The 18545-nt window shown below is 40.0% G+C and overlaps 1 protein-coding gene across 2 annotated transcripts in view; it reads right to left on the bottom strand.

Moving 5' to 3' along the window:
- HEMK1 (HemK methyltransferase 1, mitochondrial release factors N(5)-glutamine) overlaps positions 1-18545 on the bottom strand; it is a 54170-nt gene that overhangs the window by 28856 nt on the left and 6769 nt on the right. The window contains exons 4-6 of one of the 2 annotated variants that reach the window (XM_034440305.3): positions 18380-18473; positions 8773-8934; positions 7764-7828 (exon numbers count right to left, since the gene is read on the bottom strand). In XM_034440305.3, coding sequence (XP_034296196.1) covers positions 7764-7828; positions 8773-8934; positions 18380-18473 — 321 coding nt within the window. The remainder of the gene's footprint in view (positions 1-7763; positions 7829-8772; positions 8935-18379; positions 18474-18545) is intronic. The other variant, XM_087887698.1, reaches the window with a different exon arrangement.

The following is an 18545-nucleotide window of genomic DNA, read 5'->3' as shown; positions in this document are numbered from 1 at the left end:
GAGAAAATGTTAAACAGAGTCCTAGATATCAATGTCAAACTGGCATTTTATTAGCAAAAAAAAAAAAGTAGATTTTTTTCAATGATTGGCTAATATCAAAATCATTTTCCAAGATACCTGGCAATGAGTTTGACACAATTACTAACAAGGGCCTGTCCTAGAGCAAGATTTGAGTCGTTGGATTCTGTGGCCAGATATGGGTGCTGCCATCACCTGCCATATCACGAGAGGATGTATCATGTTTTGTTTAAGTGTCAACTAACTGTATGTCCCTTTTAGGCTTAGATATTTAACCTCACCAAAGATGGCTCAGCAATTAAAGATGCTGAACTTGTCAGCTGGAAAGCTGACTGGGTGTGAGACCCGAGTGCCACATGGCATACTTGCCCCAGCTCCTGCCCATGTAGCAATTTGAAAGCATGCAAATGCAAGTAGATAAATAGGTACCACTTTGGTGGGAAGGTAACAACGTTCCTTGCGCCTCATGCTGGCCACATGATCACAGAAGCGTCTTCGGACAATGCTGGCTCCCTCAGCTAGGAAAAGGAGATGAGCATCGCCCGCTAGAGTCAGAAATCATTGGACACTTTTACCTTTATTTAACCTCACTACTTAAAAGAAAAGCCCACTGGGATCTGAACTGCAGATTATCCTATTTCCTCCTGCTAAATTTACAGTTAAGGCACTTCAGTTCAGAACCAAAACAGATCAGGGTATCATGTAAAGGTGGTGTGAATTCTTTGTATTTATCACATACGTATTTTATTACAGGATTTTATTTTATCTATTTTACTCTGGAATTAGATTCTATATTTTGTTTTTATTTTATTTTATATGGTCATAAGACGAATCAATGAATAAACTACTGCTATTTTTCCCTTTCATCTTTCTCAGCATTAGAGCCTTCTCCAGAGAGTTAGGTCTTTGTACAGCATTTACATATTAGGTCATTTGTGCCTTGAGTGAGAACTCTGATTTGTTTAATGATCTGTTTGTTTGTTTTCCTGGCTGATCATGGTATCCTCAGAGCAGTGGTGAAATCCAAATTTTTTTACTACCGGTTCTGTGGGCATGGCTTGATGGGCGCGGTTTGGTAGGCGTGGCGGGGGAAGGATACTGCAAAATCCCCATTCCCTCCCAACTCCTGGGAGAAGGATATTGCAAAATCTCAATTCCTACCCCACTCTGGGGCCAGCCAGAGGTGGCATTTGCCAGTTCTCCGAACTACTCAAAATTTCTGCTACCAGTTCTCCACAACCTGTCAGAACCTGCTGGATTTCACCCCTGCCTCAGAGGTCTTCTCCAACATCAAAGTTCAAGAGTTAATACCCTTCCTATCTTGTTCCTTCAAGTTCAACTTTCACTTCTATTGAATGTCACAGGAAACACCACAGCTTGCACAATTCTGATCTTTGTAGATATAGATGCATCGTGGCATTTGAATATAGATGTAATAGCCAAACTACCAAAGATATCTACTAACAAGTAGGCAACATCTGCGGAAAGAAAATTTATCCTACAAAAGGAATTTAACCTGGCAAAGGACAACAAAAAGGTCATTTTTTTGCTATGTAAATCAAAAGAAAAAACGGAAGAGGTAGACTCAAAGCTGGAAGAAGATAACAAGTGATGCGGAGAAGGATGCACTCTTCAATGCCTGCTTTGCTCTGGTTTTCTCCAAAGGGGAACTACAAGTAGTCTTTGATCTATAGCCATAATTGAACCTGGAATTATAGTTATAAGCCATTGATGCTGTTAAGCGGATCACAGCTGACTGCACCAGATTTTATGACCCTTTTGTGGTGGTTCTTAAGTGAACCTCACAGTTGTTAAGCAAATCCATTAAACTCAATGGACTTTTTGGCTGGAAATGGGAAGTAAAATGCCAGTTTCTGCCAAAAAAATTGCCAAAAATCTTGTTTACATTATTGTGGAATGCTATAAAAGGCCATAAATGCAGGCTAGTTGCCAAGTGCCCCAAATGCAATAACCTGACTGCAGGTGTAGAAGTAATAGCCTTTGGGATTCCAAAGGGGGATTGTAAGTAGCTCTGGGGAGGTCTGTTGTAATTTTGATCAGTTGTTAAGTGACTGGTCATAAGTCAAAGACTATCTACTGTATGTCCTCAAATGTACATAAACAGAATGAACGATGAAAGCAGGAAATGGAAATCCAAGGTTAGCAAAAAATAATTAAGGAGCATGTGGCTAGCACATGCTAAACTGACTTTGTATAAATATACAAAAGTATGAAGGCTATTGCTTAACGCATTGTAAGCCGCCCTGAGTCTCCAGAGAAGGGCGGCATATAAATCAAATTAAAAAAAAAATGAGTGGAAATCTCCAGGGCACCACCAATTATACCTGAGAATCTTTAAAGAATTGGCAGGTATCATTTCAAAGTCCTTTCTGTGAACTTTAAAAAAAACATGAAGAATGGCCATAGTGTCAAAGGATTTAGAGTAGGGCAAATACTGGTCTTTTTTTCCCAAAATAACAAAGCAAAGCAAAACAAAACAAAACTGATTAACTACAGATTGATGTTGATATCATGCAAAATTCTAGAGCAGATTATAATGTAACTGTTTTATAAGCATTTAGTAAAAGAAATGCATTGCTAGCAATAAATAAAGTGGGTTTATTAAGGATAAATCATTTGTAAACAACCTGATCTTTTTTTTGATAATGACTTGTTTAGATGGCCAAAGGAATGTGATGGACATAATGTGGTTTGCCATCAGCAAAGCCATCAGCAAAAAATATCTTCTGTGAGATTTCCAGTAAAGAAGATAATACAATGTAGGTTGCATTGTGCTTCCATCAGATGGATACAGAAATGGTTTGAACAATTGTATCTAATGAATTCACCCAATGGCTCCATGTCAAGTTGAAGCAAATTGTTACGTGGGACATCACAGGGCACCATTCTGGACTCCGCACTGTTTAATAAATTTATAACTGATTTGGAAGCAGAGTTCTTGAACTTTTTAGAGAAAGAGATGTCAAATTCCACAGCTGTGCCCAGATATGACTATTGAAGATTTTTAAAGCAGATCATAGTTAGGAAAATAGGACCAAAACAGAAAATATATTCTGTAACCACAAGCCTTTGAGACATTCAGGTGGGGCATCCCATTAGCAGAGACTGACTCTGACTTGCTTTGCCCACAGGCAGACACTGACATTTTCACATGCAGTTTAAGAGGCAGGACAAACCTATAATTGTCTTAGATTGGAAGATAACATGGCTTAACATGCTGGTCTCAGGGAAACAGCTGCAGAGAAAAGAGTTTGGCAAAGTTATAGCTAGAAATTAAAAAATGGTGAATGTGTTACGTTCCATGTTGATTTTTCACCAGCAATTCTTTATCAGATTCTGCTGTTAGCAGCTCTGAAGACAATTTGCCAAACTGTAACTTCCAAAATTTAGATTTTTACCTCGAGCACCAATTAGAAGCGTAAGTAAGAAAAATATGGCATCTCCTCTTCTAAAACTACCTGGTGTATTAACATAGTCCAGTTTTTTATCTATTGAGATCATTAATCACTTAGTAATCAACTTTTTCTAGTCATAATTCACCAGGGAAATTCAGACTAATTATGCTGAGATGAAAACTGCTAAGTATACAAAATAAGAAATATGTCATTTGGCATGCTCACTTCCAGCCTACACTTCAAAGTAAAATGGACCTAGATTGAGAGTAAGGGTGGGGACATTCTTTCAAGTTCTTTAGTGTCTGATTTAATCATTCAATTCAGTATATAAATATTAAACTTAGTGCAAACTGATTGAATCATCCTGGAAGAGTTCTGTTGTGCTTTTATTAAAGGACTGTGTGTATGTGGCTTTGTTTACAGGTGGGTTATTTTCCACTGGTATGAGAAAGCCCCTTTTAATAACAAGTATAGCAAAATCCACACTGGGATTTTCCTGAATGGAAAACTCTATAGATATGAGCAGATGAGAAAAACACTCATAAACATTACAGAATTTACATCCATTAACAATTAAAACACCACCTGTGAACAAATGCTAATGCATTGGTTTCTGGCTACCAATGTTAAGAGTTATGAATGGTACAAGAGAAGCAATTATAGCGCTTCCCATACAATTCATAGGGATGCTAAGACGCTGAGCTTGTCAATCAAAAGGTCGGCAGTTCAGTGGTTTGAATCCCTAGTACCGCGTAACGGGGTGAGCTCCCGTTACTTGTCCGAACTTCTGCCAACCTAGCAGTTCGAAAGCATGTAAAAAAATGCAAGTAGAAAAATAGGGACCACCTTTGGTGGGAAGGTAACAGCGTTCCGTGCACCTTTGGCGTTTAGTCATGCTGACCACATGACTACGGAGACCATAGCACTGGCTCCTTGGCTTTGAAACGGAGATGAGCACCGCCCCCTAGAGTCGGGAATGACTAGCACATATGTGCGAGGGGAATCTTTACCTATAAAGTACATAGCATGAAAATAATTTCTAGCTCAATTTTTACTAGAAAGGGCTTCAGGTTATCGGTGGAAAGAACCCCACTGAAATTGGGGTGCTTCTGGAATTAGAATTACAATGAAGGGGGCAAAAATATATGTGGAAAAATCCTTGTTTGTGCTTGTTCCTTTAGCCCAGCTTTCATGATCAGTTACCTTTTATGACAAGGGAGGCAAGGCATTTGCAAATCAAGGCAGGAGATATTCACTTATTCTGCAGAGTTTGTACCACTCTGGAGGACAGTATTGGGTATAAATACATTTATCCAACATTATTGTCAGTGGGCTCATGTAAGATCAATTCTGAATATGCTTAAAGTTTTTAACTGGGAAAAAAGAAGAAGTATGAGTATCTGCCTTATGTCAAGTCAGATTATTAGATTATCCTGTCCACTATTGTTGAATTCAGATTCCAAGCAGATATTTTCTCAGCTACAGCCCCAAATGCATATAGAACATATACTCTATTGTGCTGCTTTGGCATTTTACTGCTCCAATTCAGCTGAGCATTAAGTGACAGCAGACAGAGCTGTTAAGGGGCCTGGTGATTAAACTCAGGTTATAGGAGACACATGTGTTCCACTGCAAATTCTAATGTCCCAAATGTCAGGAGGCAACTGGACTTTCTTGTTTTTTCTTTGCAAACGTTTTGCTTCTCATCCAAGAAGGTTTTTCATCTCTGACTGGATGGAATGGAAGGTTTTATATTCCTTCAGACAGCCTGACTAGGTGGCTCAGTGGCTAAGACACTAAGCTTGTTGATCAGAAAGGTTGGCAGTTCGGCGGTTCGAATCCCTAGTACAGGTCTCCTGAGTGAGCAAGGGTTGGAATAGATGACCTCCAAGGTCCCTTCCAACTCTGTTACTGTTACTATTTGCATCCCTGAGGACAGAGATAAACTGCCAAGTGCCTCAAAGACCCTCTAAAAAGAATGCAAATGACAAGCTGTCTGCAAGGAATATAAAGCCTTCCATTCCCCACCATCCAGTCAGAGCTGAAGAAGCTTCTTGGACGAGAAGCAAAACGTCTTCAAAGAAAAAAACAAGAAGATCCAGTTGCCTCCTGAAAAAGCACCTTTGGGACAACCATGACCTGGATGACTGAGAATCTCCATAGACTTTTTGCAAATTCTAATCTTCTGTGTAACATTCCTTTGCTAAATTATTATGACTTTTAAATAACAGACTTTTCTTTCTGTGGCAGTCTTAAATTATTTTGTTTGCCTACAACAGAAAAGTTAATTATATCTGTAAATCAGAACTGATGTTCTCCCACAGAGAGATGTGTTCCTACAATTCTGCTATTCCAGTGGTGGGTTTCTACCGGTTCACCCCGGTTCGGGCAAGCCAGTAGCGGCGACAGTGAGCTAAGAGCAAACCAGTTCGCTCTGACTGTCAGTTGGGTCCTCCCGCGCACCCCTGCGTTACACTTACCTATATTCGGTCATTTTTAGCCCAGCTGAAAGGCGCGGCAGAGTGGATTGCCATGCCTCAGCGTTCAGAAATGCAATGTGATTGCACGGAGTGCAAGTTTGGCGTGATGCGAGGAAAGCGAGCGCATGCGTGCAAAGCGTATGCACGAAGCAAACCGGTGGTAACACTGGTTGAAACCCACCACTGTGCTATTCCCGTAGTTATGCACTGGTATTACAAAACAGCCTTTCAATTACTGTGGTATCACTTCAAATATGTATGAATGCACTGACAGAAGTATAGTTATTATTCGTCTTTTTCTGTGTTGGTCATACTATATCTAGAATATTGCATACTGCATTTTAGGATAAATTTTAGGCACAAATCTAAAACCTATTTCCAGAAGAGCAACCCAAATAAACAGCATGGAAGGAAACATGTATGAGGAGGTGTTCAGTTGGCTTAGTTAGCCCAAAAAACAATAGATTATGGAAGATATCAGAACTCCATGGTCTTTTTGAACATTTATAGCTTATGATACTGAGAAACAACTACTTATTTCAAAAATTAATGCCAATTAATTTTAAAACGAGATTAAAACAAGTCAGATGAATATTGTTCCTTTCCCTCATTCTGTCATATACAGTACATGTGTCATCTGTAATCAGTATAGGTAGTTCTAACTTATTGACTGCAATAAGAATTGCATTGTTAAGCAGTCATAAAGTGAAACATCATGTGACTGCACCCAATTTACCAGTCAGTTCCAGCTACAATTGTTAAGTGTGGTGTCATGTGACCACAATTTGTGCCTTCGTGCTGATTTCCCCACTGTCTTTGTTTATTGGAAGCTGGCTATGGTCGCAGATGGTGATCATGAAACTGTGAGATGCTATCACCGTTGAAAATGTGTGCCAGTTGCAATCATGTCATGGTCACTGCAACGGCTGCAAGTTGAAGGACTGGTGATAAATCTCCTTTTTCAGCAGCATTTGAATGGTCACTGAATGAATAGTCAGCAAGTGAGGATTAATTTAATTTAATTTAGCCAAAATGACTTAGGTGGAAGGCTTGTTCAAAAATCTTGATAAATTAAATTTAGCAGAATCCTCTTAATTAATTTTTTTTAAAAAAAGCCAGACAATAATTATGGGCTGGTTTTATGATTGCTCATTTTAGATGCTTTGGTCACTGACGTACTTTTAAAATCAAGCCTCAGCATCTCTGCTGTCTGAAATTTGGAAGGCAATCCATCTGTTGTGGTCTGTAAATTCAAAACTGTTGAGAAATAGCTATGATACCACAGATGCAATATTTCCCCCTATGTATTTCTTTGAAATGTGTCCAAACGATTGCGAAAATTTCTAGCCTTTTGCTTTCAATGTTTATTCAAAATCCTCTTTTTTAAAGTGTAAGTTTATACTCTTGAAACTTTTAACTGGAACCAAATGGTTTGATAGCTTCATTGCAACGTTCATTAGAATGTTCAGTTAACTCTTTCAAGGAAGAACTTCTTCCATTATGAAAGATTACTGCTGCCAGGTCATACATCAAATGTTTGAAAATACGTCTAATTGTAATAATAAAATGAAATTTATAAAAATAGCAAAACTTATGCTTTTTCTCTGCATTGTTTCATGAGTTCCACAGTGTGTTATTGGATACTTGATCAACACACAAACTGCACAAAACAGAGCACAACAGCATGGAGTGTTTGTCTGAAGCTCCATTTATTTTTGCAAAACCTGGGTTTTCTCAAACATTTTGGCAACAATCTTCTCATCCCAGGAGAATGCTGTTTTCGCTGCTTAAGGATCCAGTTCAAATAATGTGTTTACTGTAATATACAAGATAAAAGGTTTTTTTTTACCGTTCTGCATTTTCCTTGGTCAGATTAACAGCAGCTTCTAATTTATCGATGGCAATGAGCTGACTCTAGGAACGAAAGAAACAAAGCATAATGAAAGCAAACATGAAAACATTCCTTAGAAACAGTAGAATATCCTTGGGGAAAAGCAGTTTGAAGTGAGCAATGTTAAATGCAATGTTTTGGAAATGAGCTTTTGTTAATCTATATCAGGGAAGGATATACTTTTAAAATGCAAACTAGCAAATTTTACCTGGTTATAGCTTTCCATGTGCTTTGTACAATGATATAAACCATGCTTAAAAGAATAAACTTTGATTGTTGGGAATGTGCAGCATGCTAGGCCATAATCCATAGTTTCCAAATTACCCTAGGTTCATGCACCATGCTAACCTATTAAATAAGCAAATCACTGTAAGGATTATCAGGCTATAACAAACCACTTTCTGGTATGATCACAAATCTGTTCTAAGAAGATAAGAAGAGCCATACTGGATCAGATTAAGATAAAGCTGATCCAGGATTCTCTTTACACAATCAGCAATCAAGCCCACAAGTATTACATAAGCCAAAAGGCCTATTCTACAGCAACTGGTGTTTAGGCCAAATTGCTCCTGATTTTGGAGGTAACACAAAGCCAGCTTAATCAGTAAAAAAAAAGAGGACTTGAAATGGGACTTTGAAGTCAAAGTGGCTCATCTTTCTTCTTGTTCATTTTTGCTCCAAGAAAAAAAAAAGGACAAGGTTAGCATTATTTATAGTTTGGTGTATGGGTTAAGGCACCAGGTTAGAATCTGGGAGACTTGTGAATTCTAGTCCTGCCTTGGGCACAAAATCAGTTGGGTGACCTTGGGTTAGTCACTTTCTTTCAATCATAGGAAGGAAACAATGGCAAAACACTACTGAAAAACCTTGTCTAGAAAACTGCAGGGACTTGTCTGGGTAGTCTCTGAGAATTGGACACAATTGAATCGAAGGGGGAAAAAAATCTATTTAATGAAATGTCACTTACGTGAGGAAGCTTTTTCAGAAGACTTAAACCAATTGCCCCTGAACCACAGCCAACTTCCAAAATAACAGGACCACGGGTCTCTGGGAAATTCTGAAGGACCTTGCTGCATGCAGAAGTCAATCTCTTCCTGCGTTCTTCATCCAGAATGAGAGAAACCAGTTCCTAAAAGATACAACTATTTATTTATTTATTTATTTATTTATTTACTAAAATTTGTATGCTGCCACAATCATAGATTTTGGTGACTCACAATTATATAAAATCCACAGTCTATAACCAAGACCAAAACCTTAACTATTACACCAATTCCACATAAGTTCCAAAGCTGAGAAAGATGGATAGTCTTTTTGCATTTCAGTGCCAAATGGCTACACAAGACAGAAAGAAGACAGCAGTTGAAAGTTGTTGGGAAGTGATGGAGAAACTAAATTTTTTTAAAAATAAACTGTGTGTTAAAAGGTAAGGTAAAAGGTAAGGGCACTGGTAGAAAAATGTAAGATCACTACAATTAAAATTTCATTTTAAAAAATTCTATGTAATACTGTGGTGCAGCATTTAGGTTTATTCAAAAGTGAGCTCTACACTTCTCTGATAAACACTTGTAGGATTGCTGCCTTTGTTAATAAAAATCACATTTACTTCATACAAATTTCTTCCTCCCTCCAACAGAATTTGAACTCATGGCTGATGCTGGAAGAATAGGCAATAGCCATGGTAAGAGGACCTTTGTGCACCTTTGAGTTGTATGCATGTTGGGCCATTCTTGGACCAATAGGCTCTGCTCACTGTCACTTGTGCCCTTGTGACTTCCTGTTTGGACTATTGCAATGTATTGCAAATGGGCCCCCTTAAGAGCATTCAGAAGTTTCAGCTGATGTTTGGGCCCTGTTGCTCCTGATTCTGGAGGTAACACAGAATCAGCTGAATCTAACCTTTGTTCACGAGCAAACTCCACAAAGAGCACAAATGTTTGTAGGTATGAAAACATAAAATTGAAAAGGCTTTTCTTTAACTTTGACAACCACCTATAGCTTGTAAACAATGAACTGGCATGAATATTTATAATGACAGATTTCTCTCCCCCCCTTATTTTTGCATTCGGTGCTGAATGACTCGAAAAGCAAACTGCGTACTCATATACCTGGCATTCACAAACCCCTCCTCCTTCTCCTCCTCCTCTTCCAGCTAGCAACAATACAAAGTAGGTGATAGTGCAGCAGAGGCCACAGAAACCTAGAAGGAAAACTTTCCCATCTCTCCCGATAACTCAAAAGGAGTAAATGCAATTGTGTGACCCAATAAGTCACCACTGTGGAAATATTTCAGACTTTGTAAAAGGTAATAAAATAAAGCAGCTAGCACCAATGAGTTCTTCAGAGTGCAATTACACCCTATTATGCTTATTTAAGGGAGTGCCTATCACCCCCCCCATCTCTGCCCTTTTGGCCTCCCCCCCCCCGCTCCCGTTGCCCTTGCTCTGTTGTCTGTCAACCTTCGTCATCTTCTTTCTCCCACTGCCGAAGTGATCTGGCTTGGCTAAAGGTGAGGCTATGCCAGGCCTCAGAAAGGCTGTACATGGCTTCAAGGTCTTGGGCAGCCAGCGGCTGCCTCACAGAGTCAGGTGGAATGTGCCTCATCAGCAATGGGAGGAAGAAGTCAACGAAGGTCAGTTGCGGCGGGTTAGGCAGTGGAGCACAAGGTGGCCAGAGTGATGGTGGTGGAGTGCAGGGACAACGGAGGCAGTGGTGGGATTCAATTTTTTGAACAACCGGTTCTGTGGGGGTGGCTTAGTTGGGGTGTGTGTGTGTGTGGATTGGTGGTCATGTGACTGAGTGGGCTTGGCTAGCTGGTCATGTGACTGGGTGGGCGTGGCTATGTGCATAGGGACTACTCAGAGGGCTGAAAAAAGTCATTTCTGACTGGTCCTTGCACTTTTGACTGGTCCTCACACTTATGACCATCCTCACATTTCAGCCCGTTGCAGCATTCTTAACAACCGTGTCAGTCATTTCACAACTAGTTCTCTTCACCACGGTGAGAAGATAGGGCACAAAACGTAAAATGTGAGGACAGTCAAAAGTGCAATGATTGGTCAAAAGTGTGAGGACTTGTCAAAAATAACTTTTTCAGCCCTCTGAGTAGTCCATATGCAAATAGGGACTACCCAGAGGGCTGAAAAAAGTGATTTCTGACAGGTCCTCACACTTTTGACCAGTCATCATTTATGCCCATTGTATCATTCTTAATTAAATTAATTAAGTAAAAATGACATGCTGGAGCAGTCAGAGGCAGTCCGAGGTGGGTGTTCAGGCCGGCTGCAGGGCAAGGTAATACAACTGGGGTAGGTAGGCCGCTGCTGCCCAGGTGGGAGGTGGGCGCAGGCCTACAGGGCTGGCTGCATGGTGAAGCGATTGGATGGGGTAGATCAGGGGTCTGCAACTTTAAACACTCAACCTTAAACACATGTAAGCACTTAAACACAACCTTAAACCTGGGTGGGCATTGCCAACTTCAAATCACTTACTCCCACCCAGGTTTTGTGGCTCCCAGTATTTTCTTTTAAACAGGTATCTCTATGTGTCTCTTTCATCTCTCCCATCTCTTTCTTTCTCCCCCCCTCTTTTTCTCCTTCATCTCTCTTTCTCTCCATTCCTTTCTCCCCCTTCTTTCTCTCCTTCATCTCTCTTTCTCTCCATTCCTTTCTCTCCCTTCTCTTTCTCTCCTTCATCTCTCTCCATCCCTTTCTCTCCTTCATCTTTCTCCCCCCCTCTCTTTCTCCTCCCTTTCTCTCCTTCATCTCTTTCTCTCCATCTCTCTTTCTCCCCCCCTTTCTCTCCTTCATCTTTCTCTCCATCTCTTTTTCTCCCCCCTTTCTCTCCTTCATCTCTTTCTCTCCATCTCTCTTTCTCCCCCTTTCTCTCCTTCATCTCTTTCTCTCCATCTCTTTTTCTCCCCCCTTCTTTCTCTCCTTCATCTCTTGCTCTCCATCTCTTTCCCCTCTCCCGTCTGGGTGGCGGCAGCAGCAGCGCACCTACTGCACCATTGGGTCGCCCCTCGGCTTGGAGGCGGCATCTTAAGCCTGCGACCAGTTTCTTGTATAATTAATAATATATCATCACCTCCCCTTTTCTATTGCTTTGAGGGACAATATAAAGCAAACTTTGATCTGCTATTAGTTTTAGTTAAGTTATTAAAGGATCATAGTACTTTTCCCATCGAAAAATGCCCAAGATATTCAATGTCTCTTCTTAGGAATAGCAAAATATGTTATTTTTTTCTTTATGTGGAGAATTTAGAATTTTAAAAAATTAAAAGCTGGATATTTTGGAGAAAAAGATCATGTTTTTTTCTGGGAAAAAAGCCATTTTTAAAAAGGTATCCAGTTCTGTTAGAAGTTTTGCTAAGGTTCAATGGCATGTTTTTACGAAAACAGTCCAATAGCTATCCAGTGTTTCTCAGAAAACCTGTAATATCAGAAGTGCATTGCAGTAAACAGAAACTGCAATGCAGATAGGACACAGCCCGAAGGAGCCAATGTACTTGAAAATGTGGCTGTTTGTTTCCCTCCTCTCCTTATCAAGTAAAATGGTTTGGCCATGAACCGAGGAACCAAACAGTTCCATGACATTTTATACTGTAGTACCCAAGTACACAGATAGAGCAGATATCTGGAAGAAGAAGAAGAAAGAATTCAAGTATTTTAATGATTTTCACCATCAAATTATGAGGGATCCACAAAGCCCAAATATGCAGAGAGATTACATTACAATGTAATGTAATCTCTACATTACATTACAATGTCACAGGAAACAGCCAAGTAAGACATATCATATAGATCAGTGGTGGGTTGCTACCGGTTCGCCCCGGATTGGGCGAACAGGTAGCGGCGGCGGCAGGAGGCTCCGCCCACCTGCCCAGACGCTTCTGCACATGCGCACGAGCGCACACCGAGTGAACTGGTAGTGACGGGTTTTGAGACACGCCTCTGATACAGATCACTGCTTGGGGGTTGTTCTACTTGAAGAAGGCTACAGGTTTTAATTCTAGGCATGTCCACCCGTCCTGTCCTCTCCATTTTTCTGCCTGTACTGTTTCTTTCATGCAGAATCTAGACTGGAATTGTAACCATTTTTAAGAAAGAGTCTAAGACTAGCACTGTTTTGTGTCTTCTGAAACCCCAAAGATCTGAATAACTCCTGACTTGCTCCAAGCTGTTTCAGGGAAACCTGCTTTGTATCAGCCAGAGCCTAAATCCTGTCAAAAAAGTTACTACTGTAATTCACACAAAATTCACCTATCATATTCAGCAAACCACTTATTTCAGTCAGTTGTTGTGGAAAAGCTATAGTCCTTTTCGTAAAAAGACAAAAGTACCCAGAATCGTTCAGAAAGGTTTTTGAGGCGTATTGCTGTATTTCTCTGAACCAAAGGAACAAAGAACAGGAACAGATGTTTCCTAGAAGAAAAAGTAGGTTGTAAAATAAATATGAACTTTGACCACGCTTACTTTCCTTTTCTCGAAAAAGAGAAACATCAATAGGGAAGAAGAAACATACACCAGGAAGTCTATTAAAACAGCAGAGCAATAATTCCTAGAAGTCAACCCAATAAAATAGCTGTTCTCTGAATTTAAAACCAATCTGCCCCCTGGTGGCCAGGCCTATTTTTTTAAAAAAACAGAAATAAGCACTAACAGGAAAAAGCATACAAAATTTCCCTTTTTCTACGTAGCTCATCACTTTATTCTTTTTCAGGAAAAGCAAGATTATAAGTAGTAAAAAACAGTAAGTTATATAAATTAAGGGCATTACATCTACACAAAAAAAAAAAAAAGGAAACAGTTTATACTAATATGATTCACTATTTGGAAGCAAAGCAGGCAAATACTTATTGGATCTGTTGTGGGTACCCTTGCTGTAGCTGTGAAGAATTCATTAAAGGAGCTATACCTTCACTACATTTTTTTTGTCTTTTAATGATCCGGTAATCCCTTGCATTGGGGGTGGAGTCGGCACAACTGAATGGACCTGAGTGTTTACTGGCCGGATGCCCTTCCTGTTGCCAATGCAGAGTTTGTAGCAGATATTTACTCATTGTGCCCAGAGAGAAAAATATCTGCCGTTATTTAGGATCGAACTCAAAGCTTCCTGATTGTGAGGCGAGAGCTCCATCTCTAGGCCACTGCACCATTCTATACCTTCACTACATGGGCTCATAAAAATACCATCTGACTTCAGGAAGCATTAGGGAAGCAGTGGTGTGGGTAACACTTGCTTTCTATCAGCAAAGGAATGGGTCTCCTTTTGTTCTCATCTATAAACAGAAATTCAATATTGTAAATATGTTACTAGCAGGGCATTCCAAGTCTAGCAAAGGAGAAGGGCGGACATTTTGGAAAACTTTAAGAAGAACGAAGTTGGAATGGACCTTGGAGGTCTTCTAGTCCAATCTCCAACCCTATACCAGGGATGTCAAACTGGCAGCCCGTGGGCTGGATGTGTCATGCACAGGCCACACCCACCCCAGCTCCACAAAGGGGAAAAACATTGTGATATGTCAAGTGACAGCATTGTGACACTGCAAGTTTGACACCCATGCCCTATACCATTTCAGACAAATGGTTGCCCAATCTTTTCTTAAAAACATCCAGTGTTGGAGCATCAACAACTTCTGGAGGCAAGTTGCTCCACTGATTAATTGTTCTCACTGTCAGGAAATTTCTTCTTAGTTCTAGGTTGCTATTATTCCCCTTGATTAGTTTCCATCCATTGCTTCTTGTCCTGCCTTGAGGTATTTTGGAGAATAGGTTGACACTCTCTTCTTTGTGAAGATATGAATCCCTAAGAAATGGCTAATCTTACAATAAATACTCACAGCAGTGGAGTACAATACCATATTTATTCCTTTAGAAAGCCCAAAGGAAGCTCTATTGGGTTACTATTCTTTCCTTATTTGAGGAAAAAACCATCCTTTTCTTCTCAATCTGCACTGGGATACACATTAGCTAAGGAAATGAGGAAAATCCTCCATGCAGATAAACAGCACATTATTAACCATTTTTATTTGGAAGACTCACTGCAAATTTCATCAAGCAAATTGGTAGATTTATTATAAATTTCATCAAGTTTTATAAATATTCTCAAGTGTAAAAAAAAGTTACAGTCAGTCGATTAGAGAGCAGAAAAAGGCTGTTATGTTCTTCTGATAAACAGAAAAAGAGAAGCATTTTGTAGCTGCAGTTTCTTTCATCATCTACCATTTAAGCGATATTCCTGGAAAAAGACCCACAAGAAAAACCCAGTTGTTTTGAAATAAGCAAAGTGACCTTGCACAGCCTATGAACTTTGAGTGATTAAAAGACTGGTCAGCCACTCAGCTTGTGCAACAAGATTTATATAAATACTGTGCTGGTGATTCTTGGAAGATACACAGTCATGTAGCTCTATCTTGTTAGGTGCTGCTTGGGCACTCCATTTCTCTCTACTCTTTTTGATCATGATCATGATGATGATTACCAAGATACCCAAACCTAGTTAAATACACTATACCCAAGTTAGAAATACCTGGAATCATGGACCTCATTAACCTCTGCCTCACTACTTACTTTCAGTTTGATGGACAAATATTACCAACAAATCAGAGGCTCCACAGCAAAAGCCATTATACAGCCTCTAGAGAGCCTCTACTAAAATTATGGATCTGGTAGGTAGATGTGTCATAATAAAAAAGAGAGAACTAGTGAAGCCACATGAAACAATCAACATCTTCTTCAAAGGAATAAAGTTCACAATGGGAGAAGAAAATATAACACACTGCTCTTCCTGAATATTCTCATCAGAAAAAGAAAAGATAGCAACTTAGAAATGCAAGTCTATTGAAAAATAATAACCCAAACTTCCACAAGAGGAGCCGTGCAAGAACATTATTCAGACAAATGTGCTGCAGCAACACAGAGCACCAGAAAAAGTAAACAGATTGCCGATATAATAGCAGTCCCCAACCTTTCAGCTTGGTGGACCAGCTGGAGGGCAGGGAAGAGGGAAACCAGGATGTGTGAGTGGGGGGCTGGTGTGCATATATGCGCACATGGGCGCAGCCTGACTCATACGGGTGGTGGTCCGGCACGCACGCTTATGCACATGCCTGCAAGTTGAGCTATGCGCACTTGTGCACCAACCCGCTGCTTGTGTGAGTCGAACTGCACGAGCATGTGCACTGTCCCGCTGCTCACATAGGCCTGTGGCCTGACTGTGAATAGGCTGTGGCCTGATAGTGGGCCACAGCCTGGGAGTTGGGGACCCCTGCTATACAATATCTCCCAACAAAATGGATATCTGTACAATTTTACCAAAAAGTACCTGAGCCCTCAACCCACTATAGCATAAGCAACACAAGCTGTGAAAAATAGAACAGTACCATACATTAAAAACATTTTATAAACAACAGACTATTAAAAACTTCACAGCATCACTATGGTAAATAAACTAACTAAAGCCCTCCAAAACATCTTAAACCAGGTGCCCCAGTAGCCTAAAAAAAAAAAAAAGGCATTACAACATACAGTGTGACTGTAACAGCCATGATGTAGGACAACTGGACAGAAGACTACAGAGTGCATCCATGAACATCACCTAGCAGTTAGAAATCACAATGAAAACTTCTTACTTTCACAATGCACAGACAGACTCAGTTCATAATTTGAACTGGGAGACTGAGAGCATTCTAGACCAAACTAAATCTAAAAATGCTAGGGAATTTCTGGAAGTGCGGCATTCAAACAAAACAGCTTTCAATAGATACATAGAGATGAAACTACTTTTAAAGGCAGTTAAAAAGAATGAAACAAAAAGTTCAGAACCATCTCTCCAGAGCCTACACCCAGATAGGAAAGGATTAACATCAGAGAAACAATCAAGAGAAAACAATACCCTAATCAAGGTACTCTCAGGGAGAAAACCCCACTTCTGCCAACACTGGCAGGGCAAGTATATAAACAGGGAGCAAACCCACACTCACCAGGACCGATGACTTTATTTAATCATTATGTAATGAAATGTCTGCAAGCAAACAACCAAGCTCAGAGAAAACCAAAGTCTCCACAGATAATTGTTTTTCTCTACACAATAAACTGAGTCAGTAATATGGAAGCATATTACTGTTAAAATAGGACTTATTCAGAGAATTTCAAGTGTTAAAGTAGCTCTAGTATTCCAGGAAGATAAATGAAGAAATATCTGGCGCTATGCTCTTCAGACTGCCAGTCTCTGTTACCCATTACAATAAATGTACATTTTATTGGTAAGAAGATCATTCAAAAACTAGCACAGTGTAACTAACTGATAACAAACTGACAAATCCCACTCATCCAGTTCGGGTCCATTCAGGAATTTGAGCAAAGAGAGGGAGAAGTAGAGGATCAACTAAAATTAAGATGTGAAAAAAGAAGCCCATTGCTGTGTTTTACTTTGAAATTAGCCCACATAATATTCGTTTTGTTGGCAAAAACAAAGATAGAACATGACGGTGTACTTAACTACAAACTACAGGCTGGCCTAGGTCAGGAGTCGGCAACCCATGGCTCTGGAGCTGCATATGGCTCTTTCATCCCTCTGCTGCGGGCTCCCTGTCACTCAAAATATGAGTCACAACCGCCAATGTACGAAACCCTCGGCACGCAATTTATTGAGCTTTTCGACTCCCGGTAGGCCAACCATGGATAAATCCAAGAAAAGAAAAGTTTCAGAAGAAAACAGAATGTTTAATTCAACTACGTATGCTAGTTTTGTGGCCACTCAGGAAGTAGTCAGGTGTGGGAAGGGCTTTGTGGCTCCTGGTATTTTCTTTTCTTTGGGAAATGAGTCCAAATGGCTCTTTGAGTGTTTAAGGTTGCTGACCCCTGGCCTAGATAAATTTCAAAATAGTGAGACTACTCTTTTGTTTTCCCTATGATCGCTTGCATCACATACCGGTACTTGCTTAAAAACTGGGTGGGCAGGCTGTAACTCTGATAATGAGAGCCTGGCATAGAAAGTAACATTATGATTGTCAGTTTTGGGATGGTCTATTCCTTTTGAGCTCCTTTTGCAAAGGCAGATTTGGCATCCAGATAATTAAGGGATGTACTGAGCTTCATGATGTACTTTGTTAGAATCTGGGATCTATAAGGGATCACAAAATAATTCATCATCATGTTCCATAGCAAGGCAGAAACTGTTGTTGCCCAATGGATAAACTGTAATTTCCAACCTAGAAAAACCCACAGGGACTGGAAACTTTTAGTGGTTGCTTTTTGGTAAACATCCACACTTTAGACATCAGGTTTGTGAAAAAAGTGAGACGTTCAAGAGAAAAATTGCATCACAGGAGGTAAGAAAATGGCAATTTAACTTATTCTGAAATTTCTTTCAAGTCATCAGACAAGGGGACCGACATATAAATGTAAAATCCTTATGCTTATGAGAAGGCAGAGTCAAGAGGAACCTCCTATTCCTATTTAGGTTCTCTGAAGCTGGCTGATCAACCTTGTGTTTCCTTCAAAGCAAAAGGTTGCAGGCACTTATATGCATGTAGAAAACAGCTGCAGTTTTTTTCCTTTCTAATAACTTGCCTCTGTCTCTGGTCGAGGAATGAAAACTGGAGGCTTCATCTTGAGTGTCAGATCTTGGAAATCCCATTCACCAAGAACATACTGTACTGGCATCCTGGAATAGAAGGTGAGTTGTGTGATACGTTTGGCCAAAGTTGTACAAGATGTTATTATCTCATTTATTTTC

This window comes from Pantherophis guttatus, chromosome 2 (assembly GCF_059756535.1).
Source record: "Pantherophis guttatus breed Tessera chromosome 2, ASM5975653v1, whole genome shotgun sequence".
NCBI lineage: Eukaryota > Metazoa > Chordata > Lepidosauria > Squamata > Colubridae > Pantherophis > Pantherophis guttatus.
Note: the sequence above shows the minus strand (reverse complement) of the source record. Positions and strands in the feature narration are given on the sequence as shown.